The following is a 23,824-nucleotide window of genomic DNA, read 5'->3' on the forward strand; positions in this document are numbered from 1 at the left end:
AGGCCTTGCTTCTGACTTTCTTCACTATCCATGTTCTCTCCTTTAGGTGGTCTCATGCTAGACTGTAACATCTAAATGCTGGTTATTTCTAAAGTCAGACCTTCAGACTGGATCTCTACCTAAGTTCCAGATTCACTGATATTTACCATCCCCACTTGGGTGATGATTCCTAGCATCCCAAACTTAATGTATCCAAACATATTTCTCCCTATTTCAGCAAATGGCTTCACCATCCACCCGTTGACTCTAGCTTAAATTGCCCAAAACTCTTTTTGGACTGTCCTCCCTTATCCTACATCTCTGATCAGATCTATCTATCTATCTATCTTTCTTTCTTTCTTTCTTTCTTTCTTTCTTTCTTTCTTTCTAAGAATTTATTTATTTATTCATGAGAGAGACACAGAGAGAGGCAGAAACATAGGCAGAGGGAGAAGCAAGCTCCTTGTGGGGACCCCAATGTGGGGACTCGATCCCAGGCCCCCAGATCATGACCTGAGCCAAAGGCAGATGCACAACCGCTGAGCCACCCAGGAGTCCCACTGATCAGGTATTTCATCAGCAAATACCATTGGTTCTCTGTCCACAATACCATAGCAGTGCTACTGAAAGTGTGGTCTGCAGGTTGGTGCCAGTCCATGAACTGTTACTGATCTGTGATAAGTTAAGTATAGAAATTGAGAATAAGCATTAGAAGCTTTTATAACAGCTTAAAGTTGCTGTGATGACTTGGTGAACTCATCTCACTGAACAGGGTAGAGATCACTTCAGTATTGGCAAGCTCAACTGGGGAGTCATAAAGTACAAGTTATATAATAAATAATCACGTGCAGTAGGACCATATTGTAACATATTTTATTAAGTTTGTCAACTTGTAACCTAAAAGTATAAAAATCTGTGAAAAGGTAAGCATTTCTTTTTATAACATATTTACAAGTTTTGATTTTTAATTGACAGTTTTCATTTATGTTTTAACATTGTTAAATAGGGGATAAAGTTTATATTAGTTATTTTTCACACTCAATTTATTGAAGCCCAAAACAAGCCCTACTGGAGGTTATTTTTGTTTTGTTTTTTGTTTTGAGAGGTTTTGGGGGAGTAAGAAAATACTTAGCTTTTTTGAACGTGGCATGAGTATAAACCAAATGGTGAAAATGGAAGTGATTTTGAAAAAGCAAAGACCCAAGAGTTTGTATCAGTTTTCCTTGAAAGTAGGATCCCTCATATACAGAGTTCTGTTTATAGCTGTCATTGGTATTGACATCCTGAAAGCATAGTGTTTAATTATTTGTAGAAATGGACTGGCTATGAAGCAATGGAACCATCAAAACGTGTGGGTCGTTTATTTACAAAAATTAAATTCAAAACCACAAAAAATTCTTGAAAGAAAGAGTCCTGGAGTAAAAAACTAATGATTAAAGCAGATGTTCAGTATTTCCCATATAAACATTAGGACTTTACATGCTTCTTAATAAGTAGTATTTCAGCTTGCCAAGCCTATCATCCACATACAGTTGCCAAGACACTGATGAAGATTGTATCAAAGGTATTTGTTTGAAAATGTTGGGTGACTCAACAACAAAGAAGGTAGCTCAAGTACTACTTCCAGGGCCCCCATAGCCCTGCATATTTAGGAACTGGCTAATACTATAGAAGGCTAACTCATAGAGCAATTAAAAGTAGCAACATATTTTTTCATTGCAATGTGATAATCTCATATTCCTGTTCATGATAGTGATAGGAAGATCTTTCTTTTTTTTTTTACTTTGTTGCTGATAAACATAACTAAGTCTGAACTAAATAATACTATGAAGGATTGATTACATTGTCAACCAATATGGTTTGGAGTTTACATTTTGTATGGGAGCACACATTCTGATGGAGTCGAATCAGAATTTACCCTAAGGGGCTCACACTGGAATGTATATCAATGTGGTTTCTCTTGTGAGAAAGACCTGGGCTAGGAAAAATGGTAGAGCTAAACAATGGGCCTAGTGTCATACTAAAAATCATGAATTAGGTAAAAGCTGGTGTGTAAAGTTCTGGGTTATTCTCTTATGTTATATGGTAGTTTGGAAGCAGATCATAAACAGCTATTATGGCATGCTGAGGAATGATGATCATCGAGAGAACAAATGTTTGATAGCATTTGATCTACAGAACAACTCAACATTTCTGCAAAACCAGAAGACAGTTTGGTCCCGGCTTGTGGAAGATATGAATTGGACAAGCAGGGTTGCTAAAGCTCTTCAGTACTTTTAATGATCTCAGTACTTCTATGCAAAGAAGAAATGCAACATGTTTTTCAAGATAAGATCAAAGGGTAAAAACGAAAGTTAGAAGCTTGGAGGAACAGTTTCTACAGATTATTACGGCACATATTCCATAATTTAACAATTATCAATGATGTAAGCGATGATCTTGATATTGCACATCTGTGAAAAGCTATCACAAAACGCCTTAAAGTTTGATAAAGCATTTTGAATTTTATTTTCCATCAAAAGAAGATCTAGGCCTAAAAAATTCATGGGTCCAGAATCCATTTCTTTCATCAAAAGATGATTTAAATTTAACTGTAACTTACAGGATACATTGCTGGAACTGACTTCTATTTAAGTATTTAAAGGACTTTGAAAACAGAGTAGCACTTTCTTCATTTTAGATAAAATTTAAAAGTGAATAAACTGAATTTACTGAAATTGCTCTAAAATCTCTTATTCCGTTCAGTGAGACAAGTTTCTCCTCCTCTTTCTGCTCCTCCTCCTCATTCCTTTTCCTCTTCCTCTTCTTCTTAATTATTATCAAAATAAAATATAGAAACAGTTTAAATATACATTATCCCCTACAAGTAGTCTTGGCAATCTTAGATAAACTAGTAATCAAGAAGCAAGTCTATTTGCTACACTAAAACCTTTAAATATTTCCATACACTGTTCATTCAGACTCTGCCTATAACCTTTTTTTTTTTTTTAAGATTTTATTTATTTATTCATGAGAGACACACAGAGAGAGAGGCAGAGACACAGGCAGAGGGAGAAACAGGCTCCATGCAGGGAGCCTGACATGGGACTCAATCCCGGGTCTCCAGGATCAGGCCCTGGGTTGAAGGCAGGGGCTAAACTGCTGAGCTACCTGGGCTGCCCTGCCTATAACCATTTAATACGAGGATTCATTTTTCCCTCAAAATGAAAAAAAAAAAAAAGCTATACATGTAATAGTGAGCCTATGTATCAGTTGCCCATATGCATACTTCCACCAAATAAGCAACATGTACAATTTTTGTACTTCTTTCTTTTCCCCTATATTATGTTTACCCTGGTAGTATTTATTGCAATGTAATTTCCTGTTTGTTAAACTAATAACACAAAATTACAGCTTTTATCTTGTATGTCTTTTTTTAATTTTGTTTTTCTAGTAATTCATTTTTATTAATTTTTACAAAGTATCAGTTTGCAACAGACTGGAAAAATTTTAAAAGGGTCCTTCACCACGGAGAATTTAAGCAGCACTGCCTTATGGGACTGAATAGAAAATGAGAATTAATTCTCTTTGTAAGAATCACTTCTCTTACAAAGTCTCTCAGACTACCAGACATACTCTCAATGACTTTATTTTGAAAAGAAAATAGTAGTTGAGCCTGAAGCAGCCTCAGGCAGTGTGAAGTTCTGATGCTTGCAGGGGTCACCCGATGCAATTGGGAAATAGAGGAGGAAAGAAAATTAACACAAATCTAGTTTTTATGCCAGTGTTATAAATTCATAATTGCAAATATTGACTATCATAAACAAGCCTTTAAAAATCATTGTTTTTCCATTTCTTTTTTTGTAATTATTTAAATTCAATTGGTTAACATGTAGTATATTATTAGTTTCAGAGGTAGGGTTCAGTTATTCATCAGTTGTATATGACACCCAGTGCTTCTCACATCACATGCCCTCCTTCATGCCCGTTGCCCAGTGACCCCATCTCCCTACCCCTCTCCCCTCCACCAACTCTTAGCTTGTTTCCTAGAGTTAAGAGTCTTTTATGGTTTGCCTCCCTCTCTGATTTCATCTTATTTTTCCCTCCCTTCCCCTATGATCCTCTGTTTTGTTTCTCAAATTCCATATATGAGTGAAATCATATGATAATTATCTTTATCTGATTGACATTTCACTTAGCATCATACCTCCTAGTTCCATCCTCGTCATTACAAATGATAAGATTTCATCCTTTTGTAATGGCTGAGTAATATTCTGTTGTATATAAGTACTGCATCTTCTTTATCCATTCATCTGTTGATGGACATCTTAAAAATCATTTGACTTAACTGTGGAAGGAGCCTCGGTGTCCATCAACAGATGAATGGATAAAGATGTGGTTTATGTATACAATGGAATATTACTCAGCCATTAGAAACGACAAATACCCACCATTTGCTTCAACGTGGATGGAACTGGAGGGTATTATGCTGAGTGAAGTAAGTCAATCGGAGAAGGACAAACAGTGTATGTTCTCATTCATTTGGGGAATATAAATAATACTGAAAGGGAATAAAGGGGAAGGAGAGAAAATGAGTGGGGAATATCAGAAAGGGAGACAGAACATAAAGACTCCTAACTCTGGGAAACGAACTAGGGGTGGTGGAAGGGGAGGAGGGCGGGGGGTGGGGGTGAGTGGGTGACGGGCACTGAGGGGGACACTTGACGGGATGAGCACTGGGTGTTATTCTGTATGTTGGTAAATTGAACACCAATAAAAAATTAATTTATTTAAAAAAAATCATTTGACTTTTTTAAAATTTAAATTCAATTAGCTAACATAGAATACATCACTAGTTTCAGATGTAGTTTTCAATAATTCATCAGCTGCATTGCAATATAGTAAGTGTTACATATTGGAGATCACAGATATACATCTCAGGTTATATATAAATATATTATTTAAAAAACCCTAAAACACACTTTTTATAATGTGATGCAAATAGCTACTAAGTGGCTTTAAGTAAAAATGCATAGTGTCAGTACCAGGCATGGAATTACAAAGTCCTATACCCCAGACAGCTTTAGCAGATGTGAAGGTGACAACGCATTCCCTGGGAGACAGAGTTCATATCTCAAAAGTGGCTCTGTGGATAATGGAAACGTTTTCTGCGATGTACACATGAAGAATGAACAGAGTTTCATGAGCTATGATTGTGGAAAAAGCTCTGCGCATTAGTTGGTAAGCTGTAGTCTCTCAGCCCCAAACCTGCCCTTCCATGTTCCGTGGGGTGAGGTGGGAACCAAGACTCTGGAAACCACCTTTCTCCATTAGCATCTGTGTCTTGGCCCACTGGGCCTCCTGGGGCTGCAGAGAGTACCAGATGCCTGGAGAGGCAGCAGTGGCTCCTTCCTGTCTACTCTCTGTTCTGTGGGGGCCACCCGAGCAACCACTCTTCACTCAGGACCTGCAGGTGGTTCTGCATCCCACCAGTGCCACCCTGCAGCCTTCTAGGGCCATCCCTTCTCTCTGTTTCTTCAGCCCTGACGATGGTGGAGGCTTCATGGACTCATAGTTACTACTATATTTTTACAACATTTTTTTTAACCGCATTGTTTGTTTTGCCTTTTTAGCCCTCCAATACCTGTGTAACCTATTTCTTTTATTAAATTCTCTCTTTTAAAATAACTGCTATGTTTCTGATCTTCTGACTGGATCCTGGCTGATCCCGACTTGGTACCAGGAGCGGACCCGGGTGGTCTGGGGATGGTATGCTTGCATCTTTGGCCCTGAAACCCTGAGCTGAGGGACTTACCAGCACAAAGTGGAATGTGAGTAATCTGGGTCAGGTGGTGGCATCAGGATTCATCAGCCCCTCTGTTAAGATGGATGGTGACCTAGTGCCTTCTGAAGCAAGTGACTTGAGGCCACTGCACCGACCGTTGTAGTAGTAATGATGCCAAGAGTACAGAATGGCATGGCTCCCTCTGCCTGCACGCTGTATTCCTAGAAAAAAAATGACAAACTTGAGTCTTTAAATCTCCAGCTTGGGGCATAAATGGCAAACCTCAAAGGACTCTACTTGTCTCCACTGCCACCTCCCTGTGTGAGCCACCTGCTTCCTCCCCTGAGGTTTGCAGCAGCTCCCCCTTCAGTCCTCCATTCGGGGAATCAATCTTTATAGTGACCAAAGTACCTCAAAGCCAGCTCCTCTGCTTAAAACCCCCATGACATCCTATTTTGCATTTAAAATAAAATCCAACTTCTTCAACCTCATCTCAAACTGCTTTTTCCCTCAGGATATTCTAGTCTTTCTAGCTCTTTCTGACCCCAGAGCTCCCATATTTAGGTACTTCCCTCTTGTTGGGATTCACTTTCCCTGGCTTTCTGCACATGTAACTGCTTCTCCTCATGCATGTCTCAGGTTCCCTAATTTCCCAAGCTTCCCCGTATGGAGCAAACCTCCTACCCTCTCCCCTAGTGAGTGTGTCTTCATGGAGTCATTTCTTTCATAGCACCCACCACAGCCTGTATGCATCTCTTGTATGTACTTTGTGTGACCCACCAGACTGCATTCTAGGCAGAGACCTCTCTGGCCTGTTGGCTAGTGTATTATTAGGTCCTTGCTCCAATATCTATCACATAAGAGATGATCAATAAATACTCGTTGACTGAATGATCCTGGGAAATCATTTTCCATCGATTAATTTAAAATTTTAGTTCTGGAGCATTTCAATCATGCAGACAATACCCAGGTACCTGCCAACCAAATTTAACAGATTTTGACATTTGGCCATATTTACTTTGGATTGCACTTCTTTCTTTTTTTTCAAAAACCATTAAATGTAAATTAAACTTGTCCATTTTATCTGCATTCAAAATTATTAGCACAAGCTATACATGATGGTCTCATAATATCTTTTATAAAAAGACTGTTTATTTGGGAGAGCAAGAGAGAACGTTAGTGGACAGTTGGGGCAAAGGGAAAAGGAAAAGCAGGGAGCCCAACACGGGGCTCCACCCCAGGACCCTGAGATCATGACCTGAGCCCAAGGCAGATGCTTAACCGACTGAGCCTCCCAGGTGCCCCTCATAATATCTTTGATGATTATGGGATCTGCCCACTGTCAGCCCTAAGAGAGGTAACTTGTAGGGTTGTTTTTTTGTTTTTGTTTTTGTTTTTTTTTCTCCTTCTGATCAGTCTAGCTAGATAGAGGTTGGGACACCTGGGTGGCCCAGTGGTTGAGCATCTGCCTTCTGCTCAGGGCATGATCCTGGGGTCCTGGGATTGAGTCCCACACTGGGCTCCCCACAGGGAGTCTGCTTCTCCCTCTGCCTGTGTCTCTGCCTGTCTCTGTGTCTCTCATGAATAAATAAAATCTTTTTTAAAAATCTAGCTAGAGGTTTAGCAATTTTATTACTCTTTTTAAAAACCTTCTCTGGTTTCATTCATTTTCTGTATTATTTTTCCACTTTGTAGGTCATTGATTTTTGCTTTTCTTTTTATTTATCTTCATTTACTTCTACTTATTTCCTTCTACTTATTTTGGTTTATTTGCTCTTTTCATAGCTTCTTAAGATAGATATTTCAATCATTGATTTTAGTTTTCTGATGTAAGATTTAAAACCTTATATTTCTATTTAAGCACTGTGTTACCTGCGTGCCACAAATTTTTTGTTTTCATTGTCATTCAGTTCAGAACAGTTTCTAGTTCTCCTTCTGTTTTCTTCTTTGACCCACAGGTTATTTAGAAGTGTGTTGTTTAATATCTGAATATTTAGAGATTTTCCAGACTTTTTTTTTACTGATTTTTAATTTAATGCTATTGTTTAATATCAAACCTTTTAAATTTATTGTAACTTTCTTTTTCATGTCTCAACATCTGTTTTGGTGAATGATCCATGAGTATTGGAATGGAGTGAAAATCTTTTAGATATTGAGACTGGAGCTCTTTAGATGTCAGGTCAAGTTGGTTCATGGTGTTATTTAGTCTTACTATTATTACCAGTTTTCTGTCTCTCTGTTCTATACTGAGAAAGGGTATTAAAATAATCAGCTCTAATAATAGATTTGTTTATTCCTCCTTTTAGTTCTCTCAGTTTTTGCTCTATGTATTTTGTAAGCTCTTATTAGGTACATACACCTTTAGGATTGTTATATCATCTTGTTTAATTGATTGGCCTTCTTATCATTATGAAATATCTCTTTACCTTGGGCATATTCCTTGTTCTGAAGTGATATTGATATACTCACTCCTTTTTTGTTATGATTAGTTTTTAAATATTTTACTGTTAATTAGTTTATGTCTTTCGAAGTGCATTTCCCAAGGATAGAATAAGGTTGAGTCTGCTTTTGTATTCACCCTGGCAATCTCTGCTTTTTAATTAGAATGTTTACAGTATTTATATTTAATGTAATTATCCATATGTTTAGATTTAAGCCTACCATATTCATATTTGTTTTCTGTTTCTTCTACCTGTCCTGAGTTTTCTTTTCCCTCCTTATCTTTATTTCCAGTCTCCTTTCTTTTTATATGTAGATCCAATTTTCCATTTTGTATTATTTTTCATAAACCTAAAGAGCTTCCTTAAAATTTCTAGTAGCTCATGTCTACTGGTGACAAATTTTTTCAGCTTCTGTTTGAAAAGTTTTAAATTGTACTTTCATTTCTGAAGACTATGTTCTTTCAGTATTTTAAAGTTGTCATCCTAACTGGTTTCCATTGTTTCTGATGAAAAGTCAGTGGTAATTTGTATATATATATTTTTTTCTCTGAACATATGTGTCTTTTTCTCTGACTGCTCTTAAGAGTTTGTTGTGTTTGTTTTAAACATTTTGATTATGGTATTCCTTTTATAGTATTCTTTATTTATCCTGCTTAGGGTTTGTTTAGCTTCTTGGATCTGTGGGATTTTAGTTTTCATCAAACTTCAACAAATTTGGCCATCATCCTTTAAAAAAATTTTTTTTAATCTCGTATTTTGTGATACTCCAATTACACAGGTCCACTCAATATTGCCCCACAAGCCACTGATGTCCTTTCCATTTCTCTTTCAGCCTTTTTTTTCTAGACTCAATTTGGAAAGTTTCTATTTGTATTTATTTAAGATTGCAAAAGTTTTCTTTTGGAAGAACTAATATGATGTCGCTCCCATTTCATGAATCATTTACTTCAGATATTACACTTTTCATCTCCAGAAGTTCCATTTGGCACATTTTTGTATCTTCCATTTTTCTTTTCATTATGGTCATGCTTTAAAAAAAAAAAAAAAGTCGTGGGAACGCCTGGTGGCTCAGTGTTTGAGCATCTGCCTTGGCTCAGGGTGTGATCCCCAATCTGGGGATCGAATCCTACATCAGGCTCCCTGCAGGGATACCTCTCCTTATGTCTCTGCCTCTCTCTGTGTCTCATGAATAAATAAAATCTTTAAAAAAATAAGAATTTACAAATTTTTAAAAAATCATGGAGCAGACTTATAATTAAAAAGTTGTGTCTATTGATTCTATGATCTTTGTTGTTTCTGGTTCTGTTTCTATTGACTGACTTTTCTCCTGCTTGTGGGTCACATTTTCCTGTTTCTTAGCATGTTATAGTGTTGTTTTGATTTGATTCTAGCATTACTTTATTAGTTTTCTATTACTGTGTGGCAACTTACCACAAACTTAAACAGCTTTAAAAAGTGCCTATTTTTTTTTTTATTTATGATAGTCACAGAGAGAGAGAGAGAGAGGCAGAGACACAGGCAGAGGGAGAAGCAGGCTCCATGCACCGGGAGCCCGATGTGGGATTCGATCCCGGGTCTCCAGGATCGCGCCCTGGGCCAAAGGCAGGCGCCAAACCGCTGTGCCACCCAGGGATCCCAAAAGTGCCTATTTTAATCTCACAGTTCCATAGGTTTTAAGTCTCTTGTACTCCATTGGGTTCTCTGTGTAGGGTCTCAGAAGGCCAAAATCAAGGTGTTGACTGGGTTGGGTTCTTACGTGGAAGTTCATGGAAAGAATATGCTTCTAAGATCATTCCGGTTGTTGGCAGAATCCACTTCCTTGTTGCTATAGGATGGAGGTCCTCATTTTCTTGCTGCTGGCAGTCAGGGCCTACTCTCTGCTCCTAGAGGACACCTTCAATCCTTTTCATGTGATCCTCTCCACCTTCCAACCAGCAGTGATGTGTTAGATCCTTTTTGTGCTTTAAGTCTCTCTGACCTCCTCTTCTCTTTCCACCTGGAGAAGGTTCTTTGCTTCTAAGGGCTCACATGATTAGATTAAGTCAAGCTGAATTATCTCATCTCGATAATGTAACAATCACAAGAGTGGTATCACATCCCATTGCCTCACATCCATAGGTTCTGAGGACTTAAGGAATATGGAATCTTGGGGTGCCATTCCTAGAAATTCTATCTACCACAGTATGAATGTAATGATGTTAAGAGTCAAGATTTTGATGTCTTCTTTTAAAAAGTATTGAGATTTCCCGCAGTTTTGAATTTACTTGCAAATCAGCTTGATTTTCAAGGCCTCTTTATAAGCTTTGCTACTAACTTAGCCCTGATCTTGAGGTATATGGCCTTTCTGGTGTTTGCTCAATTACCAAGGTGTCCAGTGAGATCTCTCCACTCTCACTAGTGGGAACCTCAACATGTACAAGCCCTGTATGAGGTCTGGAGGTGGCTCAGCTGTCTCATCCCTGCAAATTCCTTTCCCAAGCCATTAGCTTCTCACCCTCTTCATGTCCACAGGATATCCAGCTAGACATGGGAAACCATGCAAATTTCCAGAGCTCTTTGTCTGCATAGGTCCTTTCCCACAGTACTCTACCCCACAAATGTCAGACCTTTGGTCACCCCCAACCAGTGGTGCACCAAAGGTTTATTGGAGGGAGCAATTCAGCCTAGGTGCTGGAAATTTGAAGGAATGCTAGCTGAAGATAATTTTTAAAACAATTATAAAAATGACTAAAAGTCTGTCTTTTAATTATCACCATGTCTCTGCAATTCTGATTAATCAATGATAAAATACTCTTGAGGTCGGGGTTGGGGGTGGGAGGTAGGACCTTTGTTGGCTTATGTTCTAAACAACTGCTGAGGTTTCTTTGAGTTTTAAAGATACATATATAAAGTTCAAATTGCACATTGTTATTTCTTCACTCTATTAAACAGCTACATGTGTTCATTTTGAAAGTGGCTTAGTTTAGCACAGTTCAGAATCATTTGAACTGGCTTCAACTATAGTTTGTGTTTCCATCACCCTCTGGTACAAGAAACTCCCATGTTTAAAAATGGATTTGGTGTACGCAATGATAGCTATAAAGATAAAGAAACAATTTGAGTTATTTAAATCTGTCATTTTATGTGGCCACTTAAGAGTTGAAGTTTGTGTATAAAATGTGAAATAGTGAAACAGAGTGGGAAATGTGAAGCATCATATTTGTGTTTGTTAAGCATAAATTTTAGTTTATACCTGAACTATTTTACTAAATATGAATAATATTTTATAAAGTGGTATTTATTCTTTTTTTTTTGCATGTTAGAGGTTTGTTTTAAAACAAGAGAATAAATCAAGAAAATAATTATTACTGATTATTACATGACTATTGCTGGAAGTAATATTGTTATATAGAGGAAAGTGTCAAGAAGTGATATGCTCCTCATCCCAGCTGAGCTAGACCACCATCCCCTGCTTGAATTTCCCTTCCCTGCACCTCAGGGATGTACCTGAAAGAAGTTGGCCACTGACCTTGCACACATGCCAATCTGATCTTTTAATTCCTGGAGTGCACTTCAGAGTCTTAGTAACCAGTGGCTGTGTTTCAGATGATCGTCCTGAAAGAGGCGAGACCAGGACCCCCAGGATGTTTGTACGGCTGAGACAAATGGCCCAAGTATATTTTCTACATTAATTATGATCCTGTTTCATTTTTCTTTCTCCTTCCCAAGTTTATGTAGACACAGGCATGGAATGCAGTTCCATTTTTCACCCCTAGAATTGATCTATTTTCTGATTGCTTCCCTGTCTCTGGTATTCTCTTATGTCCTCAGAACCTGATTTTCCCTGTATATGCAAATTGTATATTTATAGGTGAAAATGTTAATACATTAAATGATTAACCTTAAAGCATAAAAAAAAAAAAAAAAAAACAACCTCTAGACGGAAAGCCATAGTAGCCCTGGGGTGCTCTTCACTTGTTCCTCCTCTCAGAGATCTTAGGTGTCATAGGTCATATCTGAAAGCCATATATTTTTTTAAGATTTTATTTATTTGAGAGATTCAAGTTTCCTTGAATCCCTTTGCAATTATTCCCATCTTCCTGCCCCTTCCCACCTCCCTGCTCCCCCTTCACAGGAAACCACCAAACTACTTTCATCCATGCAAATTAGTTCCCATTTTCTAGAATATTGTATAAATGGAACCACACAAGCTTGAGGGAGGGGCAGAAGGAGAAGCAGATTCCCCACTGAGCCGGGAGCCCAATGAGGGACTTGATCCCAGGACCCTGAGATTGTGACGCTTACCTGACTGAGCCACCCACGCACCCATGCCATTAAAAAACTTTTTTTTTCATCATTTATGGTAGAAGGGCTAGTCTGGTACCTTCCAGATTGGATTTAAGTATTTGGTTATATTCCGGTTCCCTGGGTTAGCCTATGAGTTCCAGAAGTGTGAGAGCCATCTGGTATTAGAGTTCTCCAGAAAAACAGACACAACAGGGTATGTACACATAGGGGGAGAGAGATTTATTTTAAGGACTAGCTCACACAATGATGCGGCTGGCAAGTACAAAGTCCATAGAATAGGCTGCAGGTTGGAGACTCAGCCAAGTTTTCTCTATGTGCAGAAGAAGCAGAACTGCTTCTTCTTCAGGAAAACTTCACTCTTTGCTCTCAAGTAAGGCCTTTAACTGATTGGATGAGGCCCCTCTGCATTAGGGAGGGCAATCTGCCTTACTCAATCTCCTGATTTAAGGATTAATCACATCTACAAATTTTCTCCTCAGCAACATCTAGACTAGTGTTGGACCAAACAACAGGGCATCATAGCTTAGCCAAGTAGACACATAAAATAGAACATCACACAAATGTTATTTATTTTTACACCTTCAGGACCTAGGGTGGTGCATAGGAATTAAAAACTAACAAACAAGAAGTTGTGGCTGGGAACAAGGAAATAACACTGGAAATAAGGCTGGAAATAAAGGTTGCAGTGGCTTTGAGAGACTTACGTGAGGGAGTTAACTATTTTATGTGGGCAGAGTGGGAGTCTCCTCACGGCTTTTCTGAGGGAAATACATGATGTCATCTCTCTTGACGACCACGTGAAGAGCGAGATTGAGTGTGCAGAATCATTATGGTAGCTAGGGGGAAGATGGCAAGGAGCCAAATAATGCAGTGTCCTGGGGATGGAAAGATCAGCATGGCAGTAGTGGCACCAGTGGGAATGAGCAGAGAGCCCGTGGAGGGAGTATAAAGAGAAAGCAAAGAGGCACAAAAATAGTAGCTTGTTGGAGAATTCTGCATTTACACCTCCTTTCTTTGTCTCCTTAGTGCCAGGACTTCCCAAATGCTTTGGAGAAAGCTTTAGAAAGATCTCGATAAGACCCTAAAAAATAAGCCAACGTGAAATTTATCGCAACAACTCCACGTTTATACCTATAATCCCTTACTTTAAACTGTTAAGGTTTCTCTGTGACCTATTCCAGTCTTTGGCCACATGTAATCATAGAATTTTGTGTAGTTACAATAATACTGTGTATATCATTTCATGTTCTCTCCTGAGGAAGTTTATATCCACATGACCTTCACATATATTATGTTTAACAACAGAAAAGCTTCGTGGTAAATTGATGAGACATAATTTACTGAGCTCCACTCCTTTTGGTAGACATATGGATTTCCGACTGGGTTTTTGCCATTATAAAAGATGGTGATATAAATGGTTTTCTACCTCAAGTACTTTCAACATCTTTATTGCAATAGAATTGACATGCAATAAACTATACATAAAGTGTGTAGTTTAATAATTTTTGACACGTGTGCATAATAAAATATCACTACAGTCAAGATAATGAAGATGTCCATCACTGTCAAAAGTTTCCTTGAATCCCTTTGCAATTATTCCCATCTTCCTGCCCCTTCCCACCTCCCTGCTCCCCCTTCACAGGAAACCACCAAACTACTTTCATCCATGCAAATTAGTTCCCATTTTCTAGAATATTGTATAAATGGAACCACACAATATGTACTCTACTTTCATCTAGTTTCTTTGACCCAGTATAATGATATGAGATTTATCCATGTTACAGTGTGTATCCGTGGTTCATTCCCTTTTAGTTACTGAGTAGTATTCCACTATGTCAATATACCACAGGTTATTTAGCCATAAATAATGGACATTTGGATTATTTTGGTTTTTGACTATTGCAAACAAAGCTCTTATGAACATCCAGGTACGTGTTTTTGGGTAGGAGCTTTCTTTTCTCTTGGGTAAATACCTAGGAATACAATGGCTGGATTATATGGTAGGTATATACTGAACTTTTAAAAATCAAAGTAGGGTTAACATACAGCGTTATATTAGTTTCAGGCATACAACATAATGATTCAACAATTCCATACATTCCTCAGTACAATAAATGTAGCCACCATCTATCACCAAATAACATTGTTAAAATCTTATGGACTATATTCCCTATGCTGTACTTTTCATCTCCATAACTTATTTATTTTAGAACTGAATGTTTGTACCTTGTAATCCCCTTTATCTATTTCACCCATCCCCCCACTCACTTCCCCTATGGCAACCACCAGTTTATTCTCTGCATTTGAGAGTCTACTTGTTTGTCTCCTTTTTTCTTTGTTTTGTTTCTTAAATTCCACATATGAGTGAAATCATATGGTATTTGTCTTTCTTTGATTGACTTATTTCACTTAGCATAATACTCTCTGGCTCCATCCATGTTGTCACAATGGCAAGATCTCATTATGGTGGAGTAATATTCCAGTGTGTGTGTGTATGTGTGTCTGTGCGTGTGTATGTACACATATACATACTATATCTTCTTTATCCATTCATCTCTTGATGGACAATTGGGCTGTTCCATATCTTGGCTATTGATAGAGGTGCACATATCTTTTTAAATTAGTGTTTTCATTTTCTTTGGGTAAATATCCAGAAGTGGAATTACTGGGGTCATATGGTATTTCTATTCTTAACATTTTTTTTTAAAGAGATGACTTTTATTTTATTTTTTTTTAAGATTTTATTTATTTATTTATGAGAGACAGAGAGAGAGAGGCAGAGACACAGGCAGAGGGAGAAGCAGGCTCCATGCTGACATGGAGCCTGACATGGGACTTGATCCCGGGTCTCCAAGATCACACCCTGGACTGAAGGCGACACTAAACTGCTGAGCCACCCGGGCTGCCCTATTCTTAACATTCTGAGGAAACTCCATACTGTTTGGTTGCACCAATTTTCATTCCCACCAACAATGCATGAAGGTGGGTTTTTTTTTTCTCCACATCTTCATAAACACTTGTTATTTCTTGTGCTTATTTGAGCCATTCTGACAGGTGTGAGATGATACCTCATTGTGATTTTGATTTGTGTTTTTCTGATCAGTGATGCTGAGTGTCTTTTCACACGTCTGTTGGCCATCTGTATGTCTTTGTTGGCAAAATGTCTATTCAGGTCCTCTGCCCATTTTTTCAATTGTATTATTTGTCTTTTGGGTGTTGAGTTATATAAGTTCTTCATGTATTTTGGATATTAACCTCTTATAGGATAGATCATTAGCAAATATTTTCTCCAGTTCAGTAGGTTGCCTTTTCATTTGTTGATGGTTTCCTTCACTGTGCAAAAGCTTTTTATTTTGGTGTAATCCCACTAGTTTATTTTTGCTTTTGTTTTGAGAAGACATATCTAGAAAAATATTTCTACAGCTGATACCAAAGAAATTATTGCCTGTTTCATCTAGGAGTTTTATGGTTTCAGGTCTCACCTTCAGGTCTTTAATCCATTTGTATGTTTTTGAGAAACTGCCAAACTTTTCCAAAGTTTTTAATTTCCACCAACAGTAAATGAGACTTCTAGTTGCTCTACATCTTCATCCACAAATGATCTTTGCAAATTTAGCTGTTTTTGTAGGTTTGCAGTATTTTATCTTCTTGTGGTTTCCAATCATATTTTCCTAATGACTAATGATTTTGAAAATTTTTTCATGTGCTTGTTTTCCATCCATATATCTTCTTTAGCGAAGTGTATTTTCAAGTCATTTGCCCATTTATTATTGTGTTGTTTGCTTTCTCGTTACTGCATTTTGAGAATTCTTTATGTATTACTTTATCAGGTACATGCTTTGCCAAGATTTCTTCTAGTCTCTGGCTTGTCTTTTCACTCTCTTAACAGTATCTTTTGAAAAGCAGAAGTTTTTAAAGTGTACTTTCTTTGGATACATTTTCAGAAATAGGATTAAAGGGTCAAGGAGTATCCATCTTTTGTGTGTGTATGGTTCTAGTTACCTCTTGTTGGACTGCCTTTGGAGTTTGAAACACTGTCCTTAGGTAATAGTAATATGTTCCCTGGGGGCTTGCCAGCTCTGGACTTTAACACTTGTCTTTGTGTTTGCTATTTTGGTGAGTGTAAAGTGTTACATTACAGTTTTATTTCATTCCACTCATATGACAAGTTGAACAATTACTTAAATTTGGTATATATAAATTTTTTATTCTTTGGTACTTTTATCATTGGAAATTTTGACTCATTCTTATAGATTTGAAACAGCTTTTTTATATAATTTAGAAGTAAAAATTTATATACAATATTTATCACAAAATATTTTTGTATCAATATTTACCTTTTATCCTAGTTTTATCCTCCACCCTGACCACCACCTTTTTGTAATTTCTCTTGTTCTTTTTTTTTTTTTTTTTTTAAGTAGTAAATCTAAGTAGCCACTTGGGGATAAATATATTATTCTGTTTTCTTCTAAATTTGGGAAGTTGTATTTTAATCTGAGCAGCTCTCCTCCCTACTGCATTCAAATTGTCCTATATTAAATTCTCATATAACTTATGTCCTATTTTGAAATTCTGTGCTTGGTTCCCTCAATTTCTAAAGTCAGCAATGTACTTTTAATGTGGGTTGCTTTATGACACAATCTGATATTTCCTATGGCAAGCAAAACTAATCTCTGATATGATTTTAATATTTTTGTGGATCCCTGGGTGGCTCAGCGGTTTAGCACCTGCCTTTGGCCCAGGGCGTGATCCTGGAGTTCCGGGATCGAGTCCCATGTCGGGCTCCCAGCATGGAACCTGCTTCTCCCTCCTGTGTCTCTGCCTCTCTCTCTCTCTCTCTCTCTCTGTCTATCATAAATAAATAAATAAATAAATCTTTAAAAATATATTTTTATTTTTCTTCTATATTTATATTGAACTGATATATCCCACCTTAGGTTAGTTACCAAGTAAGTTCTCAATAAATGTGTGTTAGGTACAGATAGGTTTTGTCCTTGGTATAAGGGAAATTGATTTTTTTTAAGGTCTATTTATTTATTTGAGAGAGAGTATGTGGACTCATATGAGCAGGGGAAGTGGCAGAGGGAGAGGAGTGGGAGAAAGAATCCTCAAACAGACTCCCCACTGAATGTGGAGCCCAATGTGGGTCTGGATCCCAGCACCCTGAGATCATGACCTCAGCTGAAATCCAGAGCTGGCCAGCTTAACTGACTGAGCTGTCCGGGTGCCACAGGAAATAGATTTTTTTTTAATAAATTAATTTTTATTGGTGTTCAGTTTACCAACATACAGAATAACACCCAGTGCTCATCCTGTCAAGTGTCCCCCTCAGTGCCCGTCACCCATTCACCCCCACCCCCCGCCCTCCTCCCCCTCCACCACCCCTAGTTCGTTTCCCAGAGTTAGGAGTCTTTATGTTCTGTGTCCCCTTCTGATAAGGAAATAGATTTTTGAAACAAAAATTTAATAGCTGTTATTGCTAAAAAGGAATGCTACTGTTATTTTGGAGAATAAGTTTTATATGATAAATATTTTTGAATTATTTTGTTTCTAAAATTCCTAGTAGATTTCTTTCAGTTTCCTGGGTTTTTATAATCATAACTTTAGCAATTAGTGATGTTCCTTTCTTTTTTTAATTTTTTTTAGAGGTGGAGAAGGTCAGAGGGAAAGGGAGAGAATCCCAAGCAGGCTCCAGGCCCAGTGTGGAGCCTGATGTGGAGCTTGATGCCAAGACCCAGAGATCATGACCTGAGTGGAAATCAAGTCAGATGCTTAATCCACTGAGCCACCTAGGCACCCCAGTGATATTCCTTTCTAATTTTTCTTACTGTTCTTCCTGCCTTATCAACATGACAAGACCCTCTAGTAGTTTATTAAACAACTTGTCTGAGAGAGTATCTTTGTTTTGACTTTGCTTTTAGGAAACCTGTCACTAATACCTGTTTCCCCATTAAGAACAATATTGGCTTTTTATTTTAAAGTCTTTGTTTTGCTTAGTTTCAGAAACTAAAAGTCTGAAACATACATTATATTTTATAAAATCCCCTTTTAAGCCTTCTAATATACAAATACAGTTGACTCCATAACAACATAGGGCCTCAGGGCACCAACTCCCTTGGAGCTGAAAATCTGGGTATAACTTTTGACTCCCTAAAACTTAACCACAATAGCATACTGTCGACCAGAAGCCTTAACCCCTAACATAAACAATTAACACATAATTTGTATATATATTATATACTGTATCCTTACAATAAAGTAAGCTAGAGAAAAGAAAATGTCATTAAGAAAATCAGAAGGAAGAAAAAACACATTTACAGTACTGTATCTCTGTTTATTGAAGAAAATCATAGAGTCTCCAGGCCAGGCTGGGCCAGGGGCAGCAACAGCAGTGGGCCTGGCCTAGGGGGATGGCAATGTTCTGCAGCTCAGTGACCTTGACCCAGAAGAGGCAACAGTACAACTGCCTCATCTGCCTGGAGGTGTGCCACCAGCTTGTGGCCATCAGCAGCTGTGTCCACACTTGAGTGCCCAGCCTCCAGGAGGCGCTTGGGCAGAGGGGCCCCTCCAGGGAGGTACACACCCCTCCCTGTGGGGGCCCAAGGTCCTCAGCCACCCAAGCACAACTGGAAAGGCCAGCATGTGGAGGATCCCAGGGGTGGGGACACCTGGGGCCTGGGGCTCCCTGCACAGCACTGTGCCCGCTCTCTGGGACCTTTTGATTCTGCCCAGCTTCCTGCCTGCCAGCCCTGGTGCTGGATCCAACCACCCTGTGGGCACACGGGGCAACCTACAACCCTGCTCAGTCATGGGGCCCCCAGTGGGCTCCTGATGGCCTCCATGGGTCCCCCTGTCCCCAGATACTCAGAGGGCAGCAAAGGAGAACTCTGTACCAATCGCCTTCAGTTGGCTTCCGTAGGCAATCATAAATATATGTCTTGTGGCTTTTGCTGTCAACTCTAAACAACAACAACCAAAAAACAACAAAAACACTGCATATAAATAGGTCCCCATAGTTCAAACCCATGTTGTTTCAAGGATCAGCTGTAATTATGAACGCCAGCAAAGTATGCTAGGGGTGAATTAACTATATTATAAAAAGAACACATTTTTGCTTCACAAATTTTTCATCACTTACTCCTTTTGCAGAGACTTGAGCACTCATTTGTCTTGTTGTAAAGGCTCCTATAGACTTCATGTTCTCCCCTTGTCTCAGCAGTGTCTCCAATCTGGTCATTCCATTTTCCTCTTGATTCTCATTGATTTTAGTTTTTTCAGGTAGGTGCTCTATCAAATGAGTCAAAATTCCACAATCTTCAGGATATCCCTAGGGGTATTCACTCTCCTCTAATAGTTTCTTTCCTCACTGTTGTTCAAAACTCAAGTTTACACCTATCCATGTCATATTAATTAAAAGGATTTCATAATGAAATTTCTCTAATTTTGATACCCATGCTTCTACTAAACTCAAGTTTTGCTGAGGGCTCTTTTCTTAAGCACAGCCCAGCATCTGTGGGAGAAAAATATAATTAATAACTTTAATGGGAAATTTTCAAATGTACATTTACTGCCTAATTTTTAAGCACTAATATTTTGAAGCATTTTTCTGTTCTCCCCCCCCCCCCCCCGCAAATTATTGGAATGATCTCTGTGCTGTTCCACAGAGATCTGGGGAGCACACTGGCTGGGAGGTCGTGATCAGGGCATTTTGGATCCCGCGTTCTGCGTGGCTGTGAAAAGCTTTGGACTGATCGCACAGCACAGTGATCCTGCTCCGAGAATTCATCCCATTTCCCCATGTAAACCTAGAACCAGTTGGAAAGGAGCAGTCCTCAGGCCTTTCTTGTTCCTAGTGCTACGCGCAGTGTGTACAGAGCTTTGAGCTGGTGGTGGTATTCTACAACGTGGCTTTTTCTTTCGATGTAAAGCAGGACCTATATGGATTTTTGACAAAGGTCCTCATGATCTCCGAAAGCCCAGAATTATTATGAGCTGGGTGTAGAACCGAGCTGTCCATCAAGAGGCCTGGTGTACTATCCTGGTTTTGTTGCCAGTTGGATAGGTAACTTTGGGTTAAGCTGTTTTATGCTTCTGAGCCTTCATCTTCTCCTTTGTAAAATGGAAAAAAAAAAAAAAAAAAAAAAACCCAAGTAGGTTGGGTGATTTCTAAAGCCCATTAACGGGGAAGAAATGGCCACACTGCTCAGGCAGAGGGTGGGACTTTGGAAGCACGGTGGCAGGTTAGAGTGGCCTTTCTTCCCCGCTGTGGAGGCGTGAGGCTGCTGCAGGGGGCGCTGGGGGTCGGGGTCGGGGTCGGGGTGGGGTTGGGGGTGGGGCGCAGGCAAGCTCCCGCCTCGGGGCGCTCGTGCAGGCCCAAGCCCGAAGTTGAGCGGTTTTGCCCCCGTGGGCTGAGTCCAACTACGAAGAGGGGTTTGTTTTGCTTTCTCTCCCCCGTGGGAGCTGTGTTCAGTGGAACGTCCATACGTGGATATATTTATCATTAAAGAGTGTCAAGTGAGCCGAAGAGCCAGACCGTGCAGTCCCCGGGAGGCTGCGGCGGCCCAGGCCCAGGCCCAGGCCCAGGCACGTGCGCCGAGCCACCTTCCCCTCCGCCTTCCAGCACGCTGCTTCCTTTAAAAGCGCCGCCCGCCGCGTCTTTCCTCTCATTCCTTTCTCATAAACTCACATTCCGCAAGCCCTCGAAGTGCAAAATGTTTTTCCTTTGTTGGCCATCAGGCTCCAGATGATTTCAGCAAACGTGAACGGCCCCTTAGCCATTGACTGCCTGCAACGGGGCGCCGGCGGGCGCGGGCAGGGGCAGGTGCGCGTGCGCAGAGGCCTGGCAAGTGGGCGTGCACACGGCGGTGTGCGCATGCGCGGAGGTGCGGGGGGGGGCGGGGGGGGCGGGGCCCGGCGCCGAAGGTGAAGGTGACAACCGCGGCTCGTAGACTAGTTGGGAAATCGAGCAAGGGAAGGAAAAACACCCGCCACGTTCCTGCCGAATGGGAGACAACCGTCATTAGTATTTTGGCATTATTTGCTGTTCCTGTCTGGGGTTTTGTTGTTCAGATAAGTAAGTTTTTTGTTTTTTACTTTGTTGCTCTTCTACCATTTTGCTGTTTTCACTTTTTTTTTTTTTGACGATTTTATTCATTTATTCATGAGAGGCAGAGAGAGAGAGAAAGAGAGAGAAGCAGGCTCCATGCAGAGAGCCCGACGTGGGACTCGATCCCGGGACTCCAGGGTCAGGCCCCGGGACGAAGGTGGCGCTAAACCGCTGCACCACCCAGGGATCCCCCTATTTTCACTTTTTAAAAGGCCTCTGTGACGAATGTATTTGCACTTTTGTTACTTCCTTAGGAGAGGTTCCTGGACCTGAGAATACATATTAGGGGATATGAACTTGTTGTGTCGTTTTTACGACTCTTGATTCTTCTTATCTCATTCCCAGTAACAGGTGACAGCCCCTCCCGCAGCATCTGCCCCTCTCACCATGCGCTCTGCAACGACCCCATGTCATTCACTTTTCACATCTTTGCTTGTGGTCTAACAGGTGACAGTACTATCTCATTTTTTGGAGGTTTTTTTTTTTCATTGATTGCTTATAATATTGAACATTTTCACACACTCGTCAGTTCTTTCTTTCTTTTTTTTTTTTTTTATCTATTTATGATAGAGAGAGAGAGGGGCAGAGACACAGGCAGAGGGAGAAGCAGGCTCCATGCACCGGGAGCCCGATGTGGGATTCGATCCCGGGTCTCCAGGATCACGCCCTGGGCCAAAGGCAGGCGCCAAACCGCTGCACCACCCAGGGATCCCTCGTCAGTTCTTTCTATTCCTTCATCTATACCTGTCTATTTTTCTTCCATAATGAGAACATTTACCCATTTCCATTCTTATTATAACCATTTTTCCAGTTTTTCTTTTCTTTTTATGTTTTTTTTTGAAGTGCAGAAATTTTAAGTTTTCATATATTTAAATCTGTGACCTTTTCCTTCAGAATTTCTTCCATTTACTTTTATACTAAGAAAGTTTTCCTCATCTTAAGACCAAGTTAATATTCACATCCATTTTTTGTGGTGGTTTGAACCTGTGGTTTGAATTTTAAGACTATCTGGCACTTTTATGTATCTAGAATTCACTTGAGTATATATCATGGAGTGACGATCTAAACATTTTTGCGTACAAATAGCCAGTTTTTCCATTATCATTTATTAGATAGTTCCTATTTATATACCATGCTTTCATTATCATATTCTCTGCTGAGATTTTTTAATACATACCCAGACCTCTCCAGGCTGTGATTTGTTTTATTCCCTAGTCTCCTTACACAAAAAACACACACTCTCCCCCCCTCCCGTCCCAATTCTTATAGTGTGTTCTCAGACCAAGTATTCCTCATTTTCAAATTGTTCTCAGGTCTTCCTGCCTATTTATTTTCCAGATGAATGGTAGAATCATTTTTGTGGAGTTCTAAAAATCTCCCTTTGGGGTTTTGATGAAAACTGCATTCAACCTATAAATTAATTGGGAAGAATTTGGCATCTTTACAACATTTAGTCTTCCCATTCAGGAATACACATATGGCATGCCCCTCCACACTTTCAAATAGCCTTTTGCAAGTCTCAGTGGAATTTGGTACTTTTTTAAATACAAATTCAACACATTTGTTATTAAGGTATTTCCAGTTTATTTTATACTTTGGGTTCTTCTTAAAAAATTGGAATCTTTCCCCCTTCAGTTTAGATCCACTCTTTTTAATATCTTTTAATATTTTTCCCCAGTGATTGCCAAGTACTTAATAGGAATCTAAGTGAAAAGCATATTTGTTTCTTTCTTTTAAGCTTATAAACTCCAAGATTTAGAACTGGAATCAACCTTAAATATATTTTCTTTTCATAGATGATAAAAGTGAGTTCGTGAGCAGTAAATTAATTTATTTAAAAATCATACACCTTGTTAGGGGAGTGACTAAACAGGCGAGTACTTCCAAATGTTCATTTTCTTCATGTCAAGGCCATGTAAAGCTTAAATATCCAAAACCAGATTCATCACCTTCCCCCCTCATGTTAATTTCCTGTAGCCTCTGTCACAATATACCCTTGACTTCGTGACTTAAAGCAACACACATGCATTGCCTTTTAGTTCTGGAGGTCAGAAATCTAAAGTGGCCCTCACTGGCCTAAAATCAAGGTGTCAGTAGGGCTGCATTACTTCTGGAGGCTCCAGGGGCACATCTGCTTCCTCACTCTTCTGGAGTTTCTGGAGGCTGCCTGCATTCCTTGGCTCACGGTACCTTCCTCTGTCTTCATAGCCAGTAGCTTAGCAATTTCCATGCTCTCTCTGACTTCTC

General features: G+C 39.4%; 1 protein-coding gene across 2 annotated transcripts in view; it reads left to right on the plus strand.

Annotated features, from left to right (window-relative positions):
- Window positions 1-23,824, plus strand: part of EFCAB11 (EF-hand calcium binding domain 11) — a 161,348-nt gene that overhangs the window by 122,737 nt on the left and 14,787 nt on the right. Inside the window, exon 6 of one of the 2 annotated variants that reach the window (XM_055303586.1) lies at window positions 5,702-5,765. The exons of the other annotated variant lie outside the window; for it this stretch is intronic. Within the exon in view, the coding sequence (XP_055159561.1) occupies window positions 5,702-5,759 (58 nt within the window). The 3' untranslated portion in view covers window positions 5,760-5,765. Of the gene's footprint in view, window positions 1-5,701; window positions 5,766-23,824 lie in introns of those variants that run through there. 2 annotated transcript variants of the gene reach the window in all.

The sequence above is a fragment of the Nyctereutes procyonoides genome, unplaced genomic scaffold (assembly GCF_905146905.1).
Source record: "Nyctereutes procyonoides isolate TBG_1078 unplaced genomic scaffold, NYPRO_anot_genome, whole genome shotgun sequence".
In the NCBI taxonomy this organism is placed as follows: domain Eukaryota; kingdom Metazoa; phylum Chordata; class Mammalia; order Carnivora; family Canidae; genus Nyctereutes; species Nyctereutes procyonoides.